This window comes from Mixophyes fleayi, chromosome 5 (assembly GCF_038048845.1).
Source record: "Mixophyes fleayi isolate aMixFle1 chromosome 5, aMixFle1.hap1, whole genome shotgun sequence".
In the NCBI taxonomy this organism is placed as follows: domain Eukaryota; kingdom Metazoa; phylum Chordata; class Amphibia; order Anura; family Limnodynastidae; genus Mixophyes; species Mixophyes fleayi.
In genome coordinates this window covers 224214710-224236614 of record NC_134406.1, presented here as the reverse complement: position 1 = coordinate 224236614, position 21905 = coordinate 224214710, and the positions used below count along the sequence as shown (strand labels likewise).

Here is a 21905-nt window from a genome sequence, read left to right as displayed (position 1 = left end):
ACAGATATCTTCATGCTAGTGTTTAATTAATCAGACACAGCAGCACAACGCCACATCAGGTGCCTACAACAGTGAACAGAACATTTGTTATTCATTTTAATTGATTAAAAACGAACACAGATTTGATTCAAACTACAAAACAGAGATATTAGTGAAAAAGGTGATTAAGCAGGTTGTTTGCATTTACAGACTGTCTACTTTTTAACTATCCATAGAAAGTTTCCTACTGAATACCGCTGAACCATCCAGATTTAGGCAGGACAGTCCCTATTAGTGGGGTCTGTACCGCCATCCCAATCAGGACAGCTTTGTCCCATAAATAGGAAAGTCCGTTCACTGCTGTTCTGCATGGCCGAGCAGCGGTGCATTTGTGCACATGGCATTGAAGGTATTTGAAGGGGAGTTAAGGAGAGAACGGGGCAGCCTAGAGATTCAAAAGTAATAGACATGCCCTCTGGGTATGGCCACACCCCCATAATGATGTGGCCATCCCCCCTCTCCTGATGCCTCCTACCCAGATGTTGGGAGGTATGATACTGGTGCACACACAATAACATTGTGGCTTTGATATACTGTTTATTGTAGTGTACTTTGACGCAGCTCTCACCAAACAGAATTAGCCTCCATGATAGCAGATATACTATGAACCAGTGTGCCAGCTAGGGGACAATGTGGTAGTTTGTAGGGTGGCCACTCTTCCTGGACCAGCCACTTTCCTTCATTTGGCTGTAAATCTTATGATCTGTCCCTACCTCCCCTATGTTTGGCCTCCTCCTATCCCTGTAAGAGACAGGTGTCACATGGGATGCGCACCAAATGACAGGAGCAATCTCATGTGTGCAGAGCAGCAAGAGAGGCAGACAGAAGAGTCTGCCTCTCCAATATAGCGCAGATGGAACAAGGTAAGTGTGTGAGAAGGGAGAGGGGGGTATCTTCATGTAATGTGTGAGGGAAGGGAAGGGAGTCTTAATATAATGTGTGAGGGAATGGAGGGGAGTCTTAATATCCCATAGATTGTAAGCTTGCGAACAGGGCCTTCTTACGTCTATGTATGTATTACCCAGTATTGTTTTATTATTGTTTGTTTTCAATTGTAAAGCACTTCTGCTGGCACTATATAAATAAATGTTGATGATGATGATGATGATAATGTGAGAGGGAAAAAGGGAGTCTTAATGTGTTTAATTTAATATGTGAAAGAAGGTAGGGGGGGTCTTAATATATTGTGTGAGGGAGGGGAGGGGGGGGTCTTAATTTAATATGTGAGAGAAGGGAGGGGGAGTATTAATATAATGTGTGATGGAAGGTAGAGAGGGGAGTCTTAATATAATGTGTGATGGAAGTGAGTGTCGTCTTAATATAATGTGGGTGTGAGGCAGGCTATTAATTTAATGGTGAAGTATAGGTGGGGGCTAATTATTTAAGGGGTGTTATTTTAATTGTGGGATGATGGGGCAATTTGTTGGTGGGCCTATTTAATTTAATAGTGGGGCCTAGTAATTTAAGATAGGGTGGTGGGACCTTTAGTGCTGGGGGGGTTGGGGCCTAATTATTAAATGTGGATGCTATTGATTTAACATCAGAAATGGTTGAAGTTTACTAAATTTTATGTACCCATTTTTTTTCCCCAAATAGGGCCCCCAACATTCAAGCAAGCAGCAACTGAGTTAAAGATACCAGCAGCCACAAGTGCTGAAAGTGACAAGAACAGGTAGGAGAGAGGAGGACAGTCTGCCAACTGTCCTGAATCTGATGGGACAGTCCCGAATTTGGGTGACAGTCTCGCTTAGTCAGGATTTGGTCTGACTGGAAGGACAGTTGGGAGGTATGTCCCGCTTCACACTGTACTGCTCGTGTGGACAGAGCTGTGTGTAACTAACAGTAGTGCACACTATTGCCCGATGGGACCACTTTAAATTTATATTGACAGACGTTGCGATGACGTCGCCCTGCAGTGCCGAACACTTCTCCAATCAAAATCACTTGCTGTCAGCATCGTGCTACCATCGGAGTTCTAGAGTGGCGAATTGAAGGTAAGTCTGTTTCTTTTCCAATCGTTTTTTTATAATTTCGAATTTTATTTGTAGGCTTTCTCCATGCCGGAGTAGTGGACATCGGTAAAGCGTACACAACCCTGTCATGCTAATTGCGTTCAGAAGCATTGTGGCTATTCAAATACTGCCAGCTTCATTCACTTAAACCCATTGAAGTCAACGGAGTGACCAATAACCTCTTGCGCTCAAGTAAAACAACAGCATTGCAAACACCCAGCCTTAATGTGGACCATAGACATAAACCTGGGGAGAAAATATAAACTTCAGACGGAGCTGCCCTTAAGTTATGGCTGAATGTTGCAACCATTTACAGAAAGATGACTAACATTACTTATAGGTAAAGAATATTTCTATTCTGTTGTTTATTGCATTCTGTTTCTGGAACCAGTGATAAATGCATGGGAAAGCAGTAGATAAAGAGACAGAGGCAAGCAGCAAATAAATTTAAAATGAGTGTAAAATAACAAGTATGTTTTTGACAGGTTCTGTTTAATAGTGGGACATAGAAAGTTACTGTGCCATTAATGTAAAGACTGAGATCATTTAAATGCTACTCATTAAGAAAAGATTAGAAATAGGAGCGAGCAGAGATTTTTATAAGTCTCATAAACATGCATTCAGTATTTAATAAGCAAATTGAAAATAAAAAGTAAAGCACAATGGTTCTTGTAATGTGATTGTTATGTCTGACTGCACAACAAAAGCTAGGGGGGTGTGTAGACTACATAGAGGAATCAGCTTGTATTCCCTGAGGCACTGCACGTGGCCCTACTGTATCTAGGTATCCTGATCACATTGCTTATGGCGAAGGTAAAACAAATGATTATGTGCTTATGCAATATGAAAGGCAAAAAAGCACTTACCTGGGAAAATAAATGCACTATTTTCCACAACAGGAAGCTCGCACACAAGCTCACCATTTCCACGACTTCTTGACAACCACCTGTTAGCATCAAAAGTAAATGTTTTTCCATTTTTCATTTTCTGGAGAATTATCTGAAAAATAAATTAGACATTTTTACTTAGCCGTTTAGTGTATTTTTGAAAATGTAAATATGTTTTATCTTACTTACACTCACAGTCATAACGGAGAGACGAATTGTGAAATCATAAAACCTAAAAATTGCTGCTAGATCTAATTCTTCATGTACATGTCCAACAAATATACTCTTATGATTCTCTATACTACAGAATAGTCAATCGAAAAACCGTTAGGTTTTGCATTATCCTCTGCTGGCCAGAAGGGGACGTGCAGCAGCTTTACAATTAACCTGTACCTTGCCAAGTACAAGGATCACTGCATACAATAGTACTTACCTCACTTCAGTGGGGGTCATTTACCATGATGAAAACCATGATAAAATGCAGCATAAAATAGTGTAAAAGTACAAATATCATTGATCTTCTTCGACTGCAGGAAAAATTATATTTGTGCACAAAGAATAGGACTTTAATGGCACTCACAGATTGTGTTAGAAGTTGGTTGGATTAGACCATAGCCAGAATCAGGCAGAAACATTTTCTGCATGTTGTTCAGTACAAAAGAATGGTGACTTTGAGCTTGCACTGTTTAAGTGATCAAAAGGGGAGTTGACAGGTAAAACCTGGAGACGTGATCTTTCTTTTTAATGGACTAAAAAATATGCCTGAATACAAACAGGCTAAACTTCTATATCTCAGAGGGTGCATACTTCATTTTCTACAAACGGATCACACACAGCTTAAGGCGAAACCAAACCAACGAACTGCACGTGTGCATAGGAAATCAATATAATAAAAAAACTTTCAAACTGACAGACCAGACACACGTGTGACCTACTAGTCTTCAGTGATTTAATCATAATATCAGACTATAGCAGTGGATCCCAAACTTTTTCAGTTCAAGGCACCCTTAGGGTCTCCATAATTTTTTCAAGGCACCCCTAAGCCAAAATAATTACCAGGTAGTCCCCCGCCTTGCTTACCACTGGCCCTGGCTGAGACACCCCCGTGAGATCGCCGAGGCACCCCAGGGAGCCTAGGCGCACAGTTTGGGAACCACTGGACTATGGTGAACAGTTAAATGCGTCATAGGAACCCAGTGGGCAGAGCTTAAACATGACTTTCTATCTTTCCACCTAAATATAATTAGGACATGGAAAGAGGGCACAATGCTATCCAAGACCACACACAAGGACAGACATATTTAGGCATGCTATAGGTGTATACACATGTATACATACTACACTCAATTAGGAGCAACAGTGTAAAAGGAGATGTTTCTCCTTTAAGTGTGTCCATTGTAAATAACTCAATATTATTATTGTAAATGGATCTCAATAATTCTTGATTTTGGTGTATTCTGATAATATGAAATTTACTTTGTCGACAATGACAAGCAAAATAAATCTTGTTTTGTGTAACATGTAAAAAAAAAATAAGGTGCAAAATCCTTTAGTCACCTATCTAACATTTAGGCTTAACCATGTTTTAATGTGCTATGTGCCATTGAACCCAAACCATTTAGATGTTCAAATATCATATATGCATGTGAAATATATTGTTCGGTGTTAAACCAAATATAGGATATGTTAAAGTTATATATTGGATTTACTTGTTCTTCATTGAAAATCCTAAATCCTTTCACAGAAATATTTACTTTAAGAAATAGCAAATTAACATTTCACAGCAATATTTTTGCTGCAAAATTGGGTCTGTACACAAGGGGCTAGATTTACTAATGTCACGACTGTAGTGGGTGTTTGACTGGTAGAAGGTACCTGCTGTTGTTGGCGCAACTCAGAGGAAGGCGCGGAGTCTAACGTGCCCCTGGTATTCACCAGGAACCCCCGCAAGGAAGTATGGACTCCGCTGCAGGGACACGCAGGTCGCGGTCCTTCCTAGAGTCCACAGCGAGATACAAGGGAGTGTCAGACAGGCCGGTTCGGCAACGTTCAAGTAGAGGAGGTACAAAGGGAAATCCAGAAGAATGGTCAGGCAAGCCGGGTCGGTAATCTACAGGGAGCGCAGTACAAGGCAGAATCCAGATAGGGGTGGTCAAACGGTCCGGGTCAAAAGGGTCACAGGCAGCACGAGGAAGGTCAGGAACAATATAGCAACTGGTACACAGAAACGCTGGAGGCAGGAAGACCTGATACTCTGGCACTGGTAGGAGGGCCAGAGAAGGTTTAAATACTGGAGTGCTCCAATAGAATCAGCGCTGCAGCGCTGTCATCCTCAGCGCCGGGAATCACTATAGCGTCCCGTTGCCTAGCAACGGGTCGCGCTGTCTGCAGAGGTCAGGCGGCCGAGGATCCGGAAATGACGCGTCTGGTTGCCTAGCAACCAGACGCGCGATCATACAGTCAGGCGGCCGTGCGGACGGCGCCTGACAGTATACCCTCCTCTTCCTCCTCCTGTTTGAAGGAACTTCTTGAGAATTCTAGGAGCGTGAAGGTCCTGTTTGTCCACCCATGATCTCTCCTCTGAGCCAAATCCTTTCCAATGGACCAGAAATTGCTGTTTGCCACGAAGAATGCGAGACGCCAAGATCCGACTGACTTCGAATTCAGTTCCAGAAGAGGTTTGTATTGGTGGGGGACGACCGGGAGGTCGATAGAATTTATTGAGTACCAGTGGTCGTAGTAATGAGACATGAAAAGTATTATGACATCTCAGAGAAGGAGGAAGTTTCAATTTGAAGCATACAGGATTAATGACTTGCATGATGGTGTACGGGCCAATAAATCGAGGAGCCATCTTCATAGAAGGGACCTTTAGTCTTAGGTCCCGGGTGGATAGCCATACCTGGTCTCCCACCTTTAAGAGAGGAGTGGCCCTCCGATGACGATCTGCAAAGATCTTGTGATGCTGAGTAGCCTTGAGTAAAGCCGTCTTAGTCTTAGCCCAAATGCGAGAAAATTCCCGATAAAGAGTATCTACAGCTGGAACCGGTGAAGAGGACACTGGAAAAGGATCCGGAAACACAGGGTGACTTCCGTATACAATAAAGAACGGAGAGAATCCGGTAGACTCATGAATGTGTTGATTATGGGAGAACTCCGCCCAAGGAAGGAATTGAGACCATTTATTCTGGTTGTCGGAGGTAAAACAGCGGAGGAATGTCTCGAGATCCTGATTGATTCGCTCCGTCTGTCCGTTGGTTTGCGGATGGTATCCCGAAGAGAATTTCAATTCTATGTTTACTCTCTTACAAAAGGTTCTCCAAAACTGGGATGTAAATTGGACTCCGCGGTCCGAAATGATCTCCTTCGGGCACCCATGTAGTCTGAATATCTCCTTGATAAAGATATCTGCCAGACGACTGGCCGTGGGCAGTCCAGTTAGAGGAATAAAATGTGCCATCTTCGAAAATCGATCAATAACCACCCAGATAGTGGTAAACCCTGCACTGAGGGGTAGGTCTGTGATAAAATCCATGGCCACACTTTCCCAAGGAGCATCGGGGATAGGAAGTGGACGAAGAAGGCCTGCCGGGACTCTTCTACAAGTTTTGTGTTGAGCACAGGTAGTGCAGGAAGCAATAAATCTCTCAACATCGGCACGTACATTAGGCCACCAGAAGCGTCGGCAAAGCAGCGATGTAGTCTTCTTTATTCCAGCATGGCCGGCAATGCGGGATGAATGAGCCCACTGCAAGGTCTTGAATCGGAGATGGGGTTCCACAAATGACCGGCCTGGAGGAGGAGAGGACGTTTTGGTCCTAGTAAGGGCTACGATATTAGAAGGATCAATAATATGCTGCGGAACCAATGGTCTTAAACGATCGGAATCGTCAAATGAGCGAGATAATGCATCAGCACGTCCATTCTTGGCTCCCGGGCAGAATGTGAGCTTCATGTCAAATCGAGCAAAGAAGGATGCCCAGCGGGCTTGCCGAGGATTAAGGCAACGAGCCTCTTGAATGAACACTAGATTCCGATGGTCGGTAAACACAGTAACAGGAAATATAGCCCCCTCCAACAGATGTCGCCACTCCTCCAGAGCCGCCTTGATGGCCAGTAATTCCTTGTCCCCTATTCCATAATTACATTCGCTTGGAAGAAATCGTCTGGAGAAAAACCCACACGGGTTGTGTGAGCCAGCCGGAGACTCTTGAAAAAGCACCGCCCCAATGCCTACTGAGGATGCATCTACCTCTAGGAAAAAAGGTCGTTCTTGATCTGGCTGGGACAGAACTGGGGCTGAAGAGAATGCTTTCTTTAACGTTATGAAGGCAGACATGGCCTCCGAAGACCAGACCCTAGGGTTGGCAGTCTTCCTGGTTAACGCTGTAATGGGGGCTATAATGGTGGAGAATCCCTGAATAAATTGGCGATAATAGTTTGCAAAGCCGATGAACCTTTGAATAGCTTTAAGGCCTTGTGGCTGAGGCCAGTCCAGAATAGCTGACACCTTGGAGGGATCCATACAAAGACCTTGACCCGACACGATGAAACCAAGAAAAGATACCTGACTAATCTCAAACACACATTTCTCCAGCTTGCAATAGAGGTGATGTTCCCGAAGTCTACGTAAGACCTCCTTTACTTGTTCCCGATGAGTCTTCAGATCTTTAGAAAATATTAATATATCGTCTAGATATACTACCACAGAAGTGTATAACAGGTCATGAAAGATATCGTTAACGAAGGTTTGGAAGATGGCTGGGGCGTTGCAGAGGCCGAAGGGCATCACCAGGTACTCGAAATGTCCATCTCTGGTGTTAAAGGCCGTTTTCCATTCGTCTCCTTCTTTGATGCGAATCAAATTATAGGCCCCACGGAGATCTAGTTTGGAAAAGATTTGAGATCCACTGAGTTTGTCAAAGAGGTCGGAGATGAGAGGTAGTGGATATCGATTTTTGACAGTGATGCGGTTGAGAGGACGATAATCAATACAAGGCCGAAGAGACCCATCCTTCTTCTTAACAAAAAAAAACCCTGCACCCGCTGGGGAAGTAGATTTGCGGATAAATCCCCGTTTCAGGTTTTCTGAAATATATTGAGACATGGCTGACGTCTCTGGACGAGATAAAGGGTAGGTCCGCCCTTTGGGGATGGGTTGGTCAGGAGATAAAACAATAGCGCAATCCCAGGGACGATGGGGAGGCAAGATCTCCGCTTCCACTTTACTGAATACATCCTGGAATTCCATATAAGCCTCAGGAAGGTGGGTTAGCTCGGAATGAGCCATTACTTGACATCCTTCACCCCACGACATAACTTGAGCGTGGTCCCAATCCATCTGAGGAGAATGTCTTCTCAGCCATGGTAACCCCAAGATGAGGGGATTAATGGACCTCGGCAACACCAAAAGTTGGATAATTTCGCTGTGAAGTACTCCTACCCTCAACCGAACAGGAGAAGTCACGGAGGAGATGGAGCCGTGAGTGACACGACTTCCGTCGACTGCCGTCAGAGATAACGGTTGGGGCAACGGGTTCAGAGGTATCTGGAGCTGCGAAGCTAGATCCGCCGAAATGAAGTTCCCGGAGGAGCCGGAGTCCACAAAGGCCGTGGTGGAAAAGGTACCCTTGGGGGTGCTCAGGATGACAGCCATCTGAAATTCTGGAGAATTTTCTTTAGAATAGGGAGCAACTGTGGATTCTCCTAAAACGGCCTCCCCGCCACCATTTAGGAGGAAGAGTTTCCCGGTTTCTTGGGACAAACTCTTAGCAGGTGTCCCGGATCTCCACAATACAGACACAGGCGTTGTTTGAAGCGTCTCTCCCTCTCTTCAAGGGATAATTTAGAGCGTCCTACTTGCATTGGTTCGTCCACTGGCAGGATGGGATTTTGGAACTGGGGTGCTAGCCGTGGTATGAACCGTTTGCCAGGAGAGCGTTCCTGCGTGCGCTCTTGGTAACGCAAATCCACCTTTATGCACATGGAGATGAGAGAATCTAACTCAGCCGGGAGTTCTCTGGAAATTAACTCATCCTTAATCCGATCCACCAGACCTTGCCAAAAGGTTGCCACCAGTGCTTCATTATTCCATTTTAACTCGGAAGCCAGGGTTCGGAATTGAACTGCGTATTGCCCTACGGACAGGTCACCTTGGCGGAGGTTTAACAAGCTGGTAGCTGCAGAAGCAACTCTTCCGGGATCATCGAAGACTTTCCTGAAAGCTTCAATGAAAGAGTTGGAGTTATGAAGAAGTGGACCCCCTTGTTCCCATAAAGGTGAGGCCCAGGCAAGGGCTTGACCACTGAGGAGGGAGATGAGAAAAGCTACTTTGGTGCGTTCTGAAGAAAAGGCCCCTGGGTTGCACTCAAATTGGATGGCACATTGGTTCAGAAAGCCCCTGCACTTCTTGGGATCACCGTCAAACTTTTCGGGTGTCGGGATGCGTACACCGGAGGCCGCTGTAGAGACCGTAACCACACTGGATGCTGTGGATGCCGCAGAGGTTATGGCTGGTGTAGCGGGTGCAGCATTCTGAAATGTATCGAAGCGGGTAGCAATCCCTTGGACACATTGTAGAAGATGCGCTTGGGCTGCTTCTTGTTGCTCCACACGTTGGGCCAAATGCAGGAGTAGGTCACGAGCAGACGGTTCACCAGACCCCTCCGTTGTCATGGCCAGAGTATACTGTCACGACTGTAGTGGGTGTTTGACTGGTAGAAGGTACCTGCTGTTGTTGGCGCAACTCAGAGGAAGGCGCGGAGTCTAACGTGCCCCTGGTATTCACCAGGAACCCCCGCAAGGAAGTATGGACTCCGCTGCAGGGACACGCAGGTCGCGGTCCTTCCTAGAGTCCACAGCGAGATACAAGGGAGTGTCAGACAGGCCGGTTCGGCAACGTTCAAGTAGAGGAGGTACAAAGGGAAATCCAGAAGAATGGTCAGGCAAGCCGGGTCGGTAATCTACAGGGAGCGCAGTACAAGGCAGAATCCAGATAGGGGTGGTCAAACGGTCCGGGTCAAAAGGGTCACAGGCAGCACGAGGAAGGTCAGGAACAATATAGCAACTGGTACACAGAAACGCTGGAGGCAGGAAGACCTGATACTCTGGCACTGGTAGGAGGGCCAGAGAAGGTTTAAATACTGGAGTGCTCCAATAGAATCAGCGCTGCAGCGCTGTCATCCTCAGCGCCGGGAATCACTATAGCGTCCCGTTGCCTAGCAACGGGTCGCGCTGTCTGCAGAGGTCAGGCGGCCGAGGATCCGGAAATGACGCGTCTGGTTGCCTAGCAACCAGACGCGCGATCATACAGTCAGGCGGCCGTGCGGACGGCGCCTGACAACTAAGCTGCGGGTTTGGAAAAGTGGAGATGTTGCCTATAGCAACCAATCAGATTCTAGCTTTCATTTATTTAGTACATTCTACCAAATGACATCTAGAATCTGATTGGTTGCTATAGACAACATCTCCACTTTTTCAAACCTGCAGTTTAGTAAATATACCCCAATGAGTCAAATACTATTTATAAGTCATCATCATCATTTATTTATATATCGCAACTAATTCCGCAGCGCTGTACAGAGAACTCACTCACATCAGTCACTGCCCCATTGGGGCTTACAGTCTAAATTCCCTAACACACACATACACAAACCAGCCAATTAACCTACCAGTATGTTTTTAGATTGTGGAGGAAACCACAGCACCCGGAGGAAACCCACACAAACATGGGGAGAACATACAAACTCCTCACAGGTTCCCATGGTTGGGAATTGAACTCATGACCCAAGTGCTGTAAGGCAGAAGTGCTAACCAATAGGCCACCGTGCTGTCCCATAGTCATAAGTCATAAGTAAGCTATATCGTTTCAATGTTAACACTATCTATTGTGATATTCATTATCTTTGTCACTAAGTATCATCCATCTATCAGTCTAGGAATCTCAGATTAAAGCTCTAAGATCATGGAACAATATTGATTATATGAGCTACATGCAAAATAACACATTAAAACGTAGTGACTATCGAACAATGGGCCTGATTCATTGAGGAACGTAAATGTCCATATGTTGTGTACTTTGTGCACATTTACTCTGCGCATGCACACAACCGGACCATATTTCTAAGAGAGCACAGCAGCGTCCAAATCATCTGCGATCGGAAAGGGCTTCTACTACACCCTACGATTTCAGGGGTGGAATGGGGTGGGAACTGGACATATACACATAGTCAATGTACAGTAAGGGTGTGCCAAGCTCAAGCACACCCAGCAAGCTTTGGGCATCTCAGAGGTATATGATTTTCAGTCGTATCACTTGTACCAGCTACAGGTCTGGTGTAAGTGGCAATTACTAGTGATGACAGCTGTGTGTGTATGCTAGAACATGTTTTTGCAATCAGAAGCATATGTAACAATTTTATGTACAGTAGGCATTCATAACATCCTAATAAATGTATTTTATGTACAGTAGTCATTCATACCATCCTAATAAATGTATTTTATGGAGAAAAAAATAAAAAAGGTAATATTATAAAAATGTTTGTTTTGTCATTAATGACTATATTATTAACAGGTTACATTAATTGAATTTTTTTCTGTATGTTCTTTTGTGAATTTATATTCCACATATGCATTGGACATATCCTGCAGTGTCTTGTCGGTTAGAGCAGAGTGGACCTATACCCATATTCATCAACAGACGTATCTTCAGATCTTTATGAATACGGACGTGCGTATGTCCAATATATGTGCAGTTTTTTGTTTTGTTTTTTTTAAAAAAAAAGCACATTAGTTTGTTAATGTATCAGGTCCACAGTGTCTAAAAACAGTAGTAAGAGGTACTTTCAGTGATCAGTACATTAAGGATGTCTCTCCTGTGGCAGCCTCCAGCAGAGACTGAGCGGTGCTCTATCTGAGATGAATGTCACAACTCAAGTGACATAGAAGAGACTATAAGAGAAGTCATGACTAGCAGTTCCCTTATAAGTAGAACGTTGTATATAGTTTGAGGCGACTACATGTTCTGCAGAAATAGAATAAAGCACCATAGCAAGATGAGAAACACAGGGCCCTCACGGAAATAATTATAATTGTTTAGATTACAAATGGTTTAAGGAAATCTGTTCTAATTGAAACATAAAAAAAGTTTATTGTTAGAAATTTGCATTTATTAGTTGTGTAATTATCACCTAACAATTTTCCTTTACAATACATTTTCTAACATACACACAGAACTATAATGATAATAGTGTTTGCAAAATTACATTTAGAGCTTGTCTAGAGCAGAATTATCTCTTGCAAGAAAATGTGGGGGAAATAGTGGATTGTAGAGACTTACTGATCTCTATGCTGTGCTACGGATGACATAACCATGGCCTCCAAATATATGGCATGGACTACTGGGCTATAGATCTGATAAATGTGAAAATTCTGTAGCTATAATTAGTTCAGATGTCTGCTATATATTTGACTGTCCTACCTACAAATACAAATGACCAAAGAGGGACACTTAAGGTTTATAATACAAAGATGCACCTTGACTTTCATGTCCTAATGAACAAAGCACAGCTTTGTATACGCAGTTACAAATACCTCTAATAGGGCTGGGGAGGAATTTTTGGCGGTGGATATGCTGACATTTATCGACACGTCAACAAGTCCATGCTGTCTAAACACCGGAAAATATAGACTTAGATGTCGACAGTAGTAATGTCTGCATTAAATGGGTAATGCCGGCGGGTTCAGTGGCACAAACAGTTATAACACATACATAAAAACAGTAATAAAACTTACTCCCCTACCAAAATACAGAAAAACCAGTACACAAATAATAATAAAACCTCCAGTGCTGTTTTGTGCTGACGGACCCACCAGCATTGCTCGTTTAATGCAGACATTGTGACTGTCGACACTACTACTGGCATCAAGCACAATGTCTACATTTTCAGCATACAGCATGGATGTGTCGACATTTACCATGTTACCATGTTTGTGTTGACAGGATAAGCGTCAGCATATCCACAATCGTAAAGATGGCTATCACCGCTCTAATACCTTTAGAATGCAAACAATGGGCCAATGTCATTTTATAGATGAGCCAATAACTGGATATATCTTTACCCACTGCTTCTAATTTCTGCATTTCTTATGGTAACTCCATTCCTGTAAATACTTTCTCACAGGCACGGCTTCACTGACACTTTCCTCTCAAATACAGCACTGCTTATCCAGACTACCTCAATACTACTTGAAAGTAAACTGCAACTTAATACACTATTGTTATGCAATTAACACTGGAAACTACAAAATATCCTAGAGTCCTTTTGCCATTTACATGGTTTCTCAATGTAATATTGACAACTGATAAATTACAGCAGCTTGTTTTATAAAGTTTGAACAAATAATCATTTTTGCAATTAAAGTTATACAGAGATAGAAAGGACTTTTAACTACTATGGGCCAGATGCTGAGTTGATCCTATGCTAGTTTGCAATGTAAATTATGAAAAGGTAGCGCAGGCATCAGTGTGCATGAAAAGTTGCGCACATCTCTCGCTTATAACCCTCCTTACATCTGGAGAGGTTGAACGGGGTAGGGAATGGGGCAGTCTAATATAGGCCGGGGTCGTGCTCACACATATGCAGCTGAGACAGACCAGTACGGAGACACATAGATGTCTGTGAGGAGCCGTGTCTTTTGCACCCTAGAGGGCAAGGGCAACACATGCTGATGATGAAGATGACGATCGCTAGCACTAGCTAACTGCTGCTGATTGGCTGAATGTGGCTTCATCTATAGAGCCAATAGGTGCTTTCTGCATTGATCATGCATATATTAAAGGATTTTGTGGCATATTTGAAAAACAATGATTACTATTTTTATTTGTACGTGATAAAAAATATTAAGTGTGGTGCAGTGCTCAAAGTGGGGCGGTATGTGCCGATATGATCCCCGGGCACTTCTTCGCCCCACTCCTATGTAGCTGCTCACAAGCTCTCCAAGCATGTGAGCATAAGAAAAAGCCACTGCTGCCTGTACATGGGATCCGGTCTTTGGGGGGTGGAGCACAATATCGCAGGAGCCCCATTCAGCTGGATACATGGAGACCCTTAAAGCACAAGTTAATGCGCACTTCAGTGGGGACAGGGACAGGGCGGTGCTCCAAGACGCTGCAGTGTGATCTGTCACACTGATACTTCCTCTGTGGACTTCGTGTTTGGAGTCAGTATGTTAATGTGTTTGGGAAATTAAAACATACAGGTAAAGTGGAGGACACTATCCTGTTTTTAAATGGTGAATGTTGAAGTGCTGGATCTCTCTGTGCCACCTGCCTTTTCAGCCTTCTCATACTTTCAATCAAGCTCTCCTATTACTACTGCTGCCTCTAAATTCCTCACTCTCACTTCCTGTCTTGGCCTCTCCCAATGGACAACTTCTGCCACCTACCCTGATGGTCGCTCCCTGGACCTAGTGTTCTCCCATCTCTGTGACATCTCCATCTTCTCCAGTTCTGTCTTCCCACTCTCTGACCACTACCTCCTTTCCTTTACCTGCTGTTTGCCCCTTGCCCCACCTCTCCCACCGAATTTACTCACACACTGCGTCCCATCAACAGCATTGATCCCATCATCTTTGTGTCATCTCTTGGACCCTTACTTGCTCCCATTGCTTCCGTATACTGTCCCACCCCCCTCCGTCCCTGCTAATCTAAACCCCAAGCCTGGCACTCCCCTCTTACTTGTCTCCACCAAAAGTGCTTCCGCTCCTCTGAACACCAATAGAGAAAATCCTACTCCATTGCTGACTTCCCCCACTATAAAATCATCCTGCCCTGCTACTATTCTGTGCTCTCTCTTGTCAAACCTATTTCACATCCCTTATCTCCTCCCTGTCCAATAGACCCCAATTCCTGTTTGCTACATTTAATTCTCTACTGTATCCTCCCCCACCTTCTCCCCCCTCGACCGCTTTTCACTTTGCCAACTACTTCAAAGATAAAATTGACTCTATCCGAAACTATATCTGCTCTTGTCAGACTTGCCTCCCTCCACCTGTACTCTCTATCAATTACTCTGCTACCCTTGACTCCTACCCTCCTGTAACTGTGCCTGAGATCCTCTCTCTTCTCTCCTCCTCTTCCTCTACAACATGTCCTCTTGATACGATCCCCTCCAAGTTCCTCTGCTCCCTCTCTTCCAATGCCTGTTGTTACCTTGCTCACCTCTTTAACCTCTCTGCACTGGTATCTTCCCCTCGGCTTCAAGCATGGTCTCATCTCTCCTATTCTCAGGAAACCTTCCCTTGACCCATCCTCTCTCTCCAGCGATCGCCCCATATCTCTGCTTCCCTTTGTTTCTAAAATTCTCGAACAAATTATCTTCAATTGTCTGGCCCACTTTCTCTCTTCCTGCACTCTTTTTGACCCTTTCCAGTCTGGCTTCACTAAAGTAACAAATGAATTACTCTCAGGTAAGTCCAATAGTCACTTCTCCCTTCTCGTACTCCTTGACCTCTCTGCTGCTTTTGACACCGTCAATTATTCTCTTCTCTTCGCCAACCTTCATTCATTCCCTAGGTCTTCGCAAAACAGCTCTCTCCTGGTTTGCCTAATACCTCTCTGGCCGCTCTTTTTGTGTGTCTGCTTCTGACTCTCCATCCCCCCCATCTTCCCTTTTCTTTGGAGTCCCACAAGGCTCTGTCCTTGGTCCTCTGCTCTTCTCTCTCTACACCACCTCTCTTGGTGATCTCATTCAATCATACCTCCAATACCACCTCTATGCTGATGACACGCAAATTTATATTTCTGCCCCAACCTCTCTCCTGCCGTCCTAACCCAGGTATCTAGCTGTCTCTCTGCTGTAACTACCTGGATGTCACAGCGCTTCCTTAAACGCAGCATCTCCAAATCCAAGCTCTTCATCTTTCCTCCTGCCAATGTTGCTATCCCAATATCTCCCTCTTGGTTAACAACATCACTCTTTCTCCTGTCACCCAAGCCCACTGCCTTGAAGTCACCCTTGACTCAGCCCTCAGCTTTACCCATCATATCCAGTCCCTGACCAAATCCTGCCACTTCTGCCTCCGAAACATTATGAAAATTCATCCCCTCCCCTCTCAGGAAGCAACCAAAATCCTTGTCCATTCACTCATCATTTCTCGGTTTGACTATTGCAACCTCCTTCTCACTGGGCTTCCTTGCTCTCACACATCTGACCTTCAATCCATACAGAATGCTGCGGCTAGACTCATCTTCCTTCCCCACCGTACCTCTTCTGCTTTTCCTCTGTGTAAATCTCTTTATTGGCTCCCTATCCATTTCAGAACAAATTCAAGCCCTTACCAACAAATCTCTCCCTTACATCTCTGATCTTGTCTCGAGGTACATACCTACCCTGCCACTCTGCTCCACCTCTGACCTCCGCCTCAATCAACTTCTCATTAACTCCTCCCATGCGTGCCTCCAAGACGTCTACCATGCTGCCCTAATCTTTGGAACTCCCCACCCCGTCTCACTCGACTCTCCCCCAACCTTCAGTCCTTCAAATGCTCACTCAAAACTCACTTTTTCAAGCTTGCCTATCTACCACCTCCTAACCATTCTATCCATTACCTTTCATGTCTGCCATCTAAATGTTTCTCTCAGTTGGCCCTACTGTCTCTCACCACTCCTCCCTTTAAAATGTAAGCCCTCGCGAGCAGGGTCCTCTCTACCTATTGTCCCACGTCTGTCTACTGTCCCTTGTACGTCCTGTCACGTCTTTTGCTGCACTCTATGTGAGTCCCCATAGCATTACTCACACTCATCTGTGTTGCTGACATGTATTACCTCATCTATTTGTTACTTGCTTTTATATCCGGCACTACGGAATCTGTGGTGCCTTATAAATAAATAAATAATAATAATAATAATAATAATAATAATAGTCTTGCATAATTTAGTATGCTTTCTATTATACCATATTGTGTTAAGATACATCTAAAATTAATTTCCACACTATCAAGCTCCCTACAACTTAGGCTCCCACTTCTAAATTCCCACTTCGACCACTGATCTGATGTATTTTATCAAGTCTACTTTCGCTATCAAAACAAATGTTAACAAACTTTTCTGTGCTTATGACATTGTTGTGCGTATGCATTTGTGGGTGTATGCATATGTCACTGGTGCAAAGCTGGATATATCTTGGGCAGCACAGTGGCTTAATGGTTCACAGCACTGGGGTTGTGAGTTTGATTCCTGACCATAGCCTTATCTGTGTGGAGTTTGTATGTTCTCCCTGTGTTTGCGTGGGTTTCCTCTCGGTGCTCTTAATTCCTCCCACACTCCAAAAAAGCATACTAGTAGGTTAATTGGCAGCTATTAAATTGACCCTAGTCTCTCTTGGTCTGTGTGTGTGTATGTTAGGGAATTTAAACTGTAAGCTCCAATGTGGCAGAGACTGATGTGAGTGAGTTTTCTGTACAGCGCTGCGGAATTAGTGGCGCTATATAAATAGCTGCTGCTGATCTGATGTATGGTCATCATCATCATCTATTTATTTATATATATATGTTCGTAAATAAAGTATTTTACAAGTGTCTTTTTTTCCTAAATTACACCCTACAAGCGTCCAACTCAGCATCAGGTTTAGTATGTGTATCTGCTAATGTTCCTATATATACATTGTTCTATGATTGTGTGTATTTAGAATGGTAGGCAGGGGATAAGAAAAGATGAGCTCATCTGTACATTGGCATTTCTTAACATCAGTGACATCTTGTGGTTAGTTTTGTAAATGCAAGCACTCATTTGGATTCTTATTAGCAATTGATCATCTAGCTCAGGCTGATCAGCTCTAAATAAGAGTATTTTATGCAGTTTTGTAGAGAGAAATTAACTTGTGTTCATTCTTTCATTAGCCCAGGTCAGCATTTTCAGGCAGCTATTTAGACTGGGCATAGTTGCAAACAATTTAAACTGGTTTACAGTGACACTTTTCCTCTGAGTTGGTGCATGTAAGCAAGACATGTGCGATTCTGTGTTGGTAGAGCTCTGAGCTCTACAGTACCAATCACAACTCTTACTGAATTTAAATCTAACATATTTAAGCATTTTAAATACTTCCTAATAAATAATAACTTATAAAGCCAAAAAATAAGAATGTATGTCAATGTTGAAAACCAGGGACAAAAGTTCCAGAGACAAATCTTTAAACCCTAATGTCGTCATGGAACTCCTGACTAAAAATGCTCAAAAATGTTGCACCTGTTTGAAATTTGGTAGAATTTCACCAGTTTGAAGACCACCACATGTCTGCAGTAGAATCACTAGAGCCCGGATTTGCAGTTCAAAATCTGCAGTCAATGACTTTTGCAGTTCACGTTCATTGTTCACATCTGATGTTTATGTTTGTGCAAAACTTAGTATTTTTACATCGACATTTTATTTTAAACACTAAAAAATATTTTTAAATAAGAAAAATGTATGAAAGTATTTAACAATGTTTAAATGGAAAAAGCAAACACATCAATGCTAGAAGTTTGATTATGTCATTTGTGTTCTCTGTTTCAGTTCAGGGTTCAATATTACCCATTAAAAAATAGTTGAAATGTAAAAATTTAAGCTCATACATGGTGAAAGCTATTTGAACATTGAACCTGTTAGACTTTTTTTAATGTAGCTTGATGTTTTAAAATCAAATTTAACTTTCAAGAAATTCCGGTGACTTTTTGAGCTGATTTGATGAACTGGTTCGAGGAACAATTTGTGGCCTGTTTAAGCGTATCTACTTCTAAACAAGATACATAACGGAACTAAATGTGCATTACCCAACATTCACCCAGGTCACAACCCCAATGCAACATAAAATTAATCATGTATCCCATTTAAATAAAATTCTTCTAAAACAATAGGGATTTCTTAAAGAATTTTATTTAAATGGGATACATGATTAATTTTATATTGAATTGGGCTTGTGATCTGGGTGAATAATGACCAGACTAAAAACCTCATTCAATAATTGAACAATGTCGTTCATGTTCTGCAGTGTGTATGCACTCATGACCAGCAGTATAGGCAGATCTCTATGGAGTGTGCAGTCTTTTCAGCCGACGGTTATGACAGATGAAGAGCACAGCATGCTGATTGGGTTTTTCAGATGTTGGTAAAATTGTTAATCATATCGCATCAAGAGAAATTTTCTGTAGTGTGTACCCATCCTTACTGCTGGAACCAGGCAGTGGAAGGGGTTCTTGTTGGGTACAGCAAATGTTCCAAAGGATACAGAATCTTAAATCCAAAACAAGAAAAGGTAACTATAAGCAACAGTGTGACATTTGTTGAGGAACTGAGAAATGAATTGATGAAACCACTTTGATGTCAAGACAGCGTTTTTACATGGTGAGCTAAAGGAAGACATTTACATGGAACCAAAATCAGCACGTTGTGGGCCCCCTGTGCAGGGAAGCGGGGCCATCAGCTCACTAGTTCCCTGTGCAGCAAGCCCCATTATCTTCATGGGCCCCGGTGCACCGCACCTGCTGCAACAATGGTAGTTCCACCACTGCATGGAACATCCACCGGGATTTAAAGACCTTCAAAGACCAGATCTAGTATGCAAACTCCAGAAAAGCAGGCAGCGAGAGCCTGGAACACAAAAACAAACAAAGCAATCATACAGAAGGACTTTGTGGGAAGCAAAGCAGACCCCTGCTTAGACACAAATAGAATAACTGACGGATGGATTTTATCATCATCACTATTTATATAGCGCCACTAATTCCGCAGCGTTGTACAGAGAACTCATTCACATCAGTCCCTGCCCCATTTGGGGCTTGGGGCTTACAGTCTAAATTCCCTAACACACACAGACACAGACGGACAGAGACACACAAACACGGGTCAATTTGTTAGCAGCCAATTAACCTACCAGTATGTTCTTGGAGTGTGAGAGGAAACTGGAGCACCCGGAGGAAACCCCCGCAGAACATACAAACACCTCACAGATAAGGCCATGGTCGGGAATTTAACTCATGACCCCAGTGCTGTAAGGCAGAAGTGCTAACCACCACACCACCGTGCTGCCCCTTATCTACTAACCTATGTTGATGATCTTGTAGTATATTTTGAGCAAGAAGGGGATGAAGTTGAATTATTACAGATTCTGAATGAGGATTTTGAAACAAAACACCTAGGATGTATAGTGCACTATTTAAACACTATATGAGCATTCAAATAGCAAGAGTAAAAAGTGGCAAATTCATCCTAAGTCAGAACCAAAGGATACAGGAAACTACTGAGAAGTTTGGAATGCAAAACAGCAAGTACTTCCATGGAAACCAATTATATAAAAGAAGTGAGAAACCAAGGTATACTATTACCAGAGAAAAGCAATTGGAAAATTATTGTATATTGCCAATTTTTACCAGACCTGAAATTACAACAGCACTAGGAGTTTTGAATAGAAAGATCTCCAAACCAAGTCAGATGGACTGGAACTCTGATAAGAGTAATATGTTATTTAAAGGGAACCATCACCTTGCGAATTAAACTTCCAGCAAACAGCAAATGTAATCTGACCAGATATGTGGTCGCAGATTGGGCTGGAGACCCTGCTGACAGAAAGTAAACAAGTGGTTATATATTTCTGCTTGGTAAAGGACTAATCAGTTAAACAAGTAAAAAACAATCATCTATAACACTTTCTTCCACAGGAGCAGAATATGTTGCGGCAGCGCATGTAAGTCAAGAGGTTATATGGTTGAGACAATTGATAGCTGAGTTGGGACAGCAACAAGTAGAACCTACAGAAATATTTAAGGATAACCAAGGATGTCTCAAGTTGGCACAAACAGAACGTGTCAATCCAAGAAGCAAACACATCAGTATGAAGCACCACTTCACCACTTCTCGAGAGGTTTACAGGGACAAGGTCTTCTCAACTTGCAATATTGTCCAACAGGGACATGATCACAGATATTTTCACCAAGCCCTTACCTGGAGAAAGACATAATAGATTACCTAGAAAGATGAGTTTAGTTGATTAAGTCCTACTCAGACTTGAGCGATTACACTGGAAGGACTGCAGGTGGAGCTGTTCCTGAATGTGTTACTATGTTGTCACTCTGTTACAGCAATGTGCTCTGTTGAACAAAGAATGCTCTAGTTGTACTGTCATTGTATCCTCCGCTACCGAGTGGAGATTGAAAATCCTTATGGAAGCCGGTGCCGTGGGGACTAAATTTCCCTGTGTCTCTGGTGGCTGGAAGGATATTGTGCAATGACATTGATGGAGAAAGGGGAGCTGGTGAAGGGTTTAATGGTTTTTACTGGAAATATCAGAGAGAGAGGGAGAGTAGAGTAGTCTCATCAGAGTGAGGAGCCTCAGTGATTCTGGCCCAAACGGTAAGTTTTAACTTGCCGCTTTGCCGGACTAGTCTCAGGGAAAAGGCACATGCGTGTCCTGGCTAGCCGGTTCACGTGTGCGTAGTGGAACGGAAAACAATTATTCAAAATATATATTTTTAAAAATATTTGTTAAAAAAATAACGCATTCTCCTATGATTTTGTTTTGTTATCATCATCCTGATATGGTGATAACAGAACAAGGATTGGGGCAGTACTTGTGTCACTGCAATGTTTGGGAAATAGATTCCCCATATATAGCCTAAGGAAGCCTATCACCAGTGATTCTTATTTCCAGTGGGGATCACTGCCGTTGATTACATCGCTAATGCCGGATGAACCCCTTGATGTATAGGGCAAAGTCGCTATCACTGGTCATCGAGCTTTTCGCCCCTTTGATATATAGACCCTATAGTCCTCTACCACTCAAAGCTGTATTACAAGCCAGCTCTCAGCTCTGGGTAATAAGACTATTTGTAGGCGCTTGCTCTGATGAACAAAGCAAAGCAGAACACAAGGACAATATCGCTGAGTATTTCCTTCCAATCCTCTCTCTAATACCAAGTCAAGGATGTAGAAATTAAA

At 43.2% G+C, this 21905-nt stretch overlaps 1 protein-coding gene across 1 annotated transcript in view; it reads right to left on the bottom strand.

Annotated features, from left to right (window-relative positions):
• Window positions 1–21905, bottom strand: part of RP1 (RP1 axonemal microtubule associated) — a 195451-nt gene that overhangs the window by 41945 nt on the left and 131601 nt on the right. The window contains exon 20 of the mRNA XM_075214421.1: window positions 2918–3050. Coding sequence (XP_075070522.1) covers window positions 2918–3050 — 133 coding nt within the window. The remainder of the gene's footprint in view (window positions 1–2917; window positions 3051–21905) is intronic.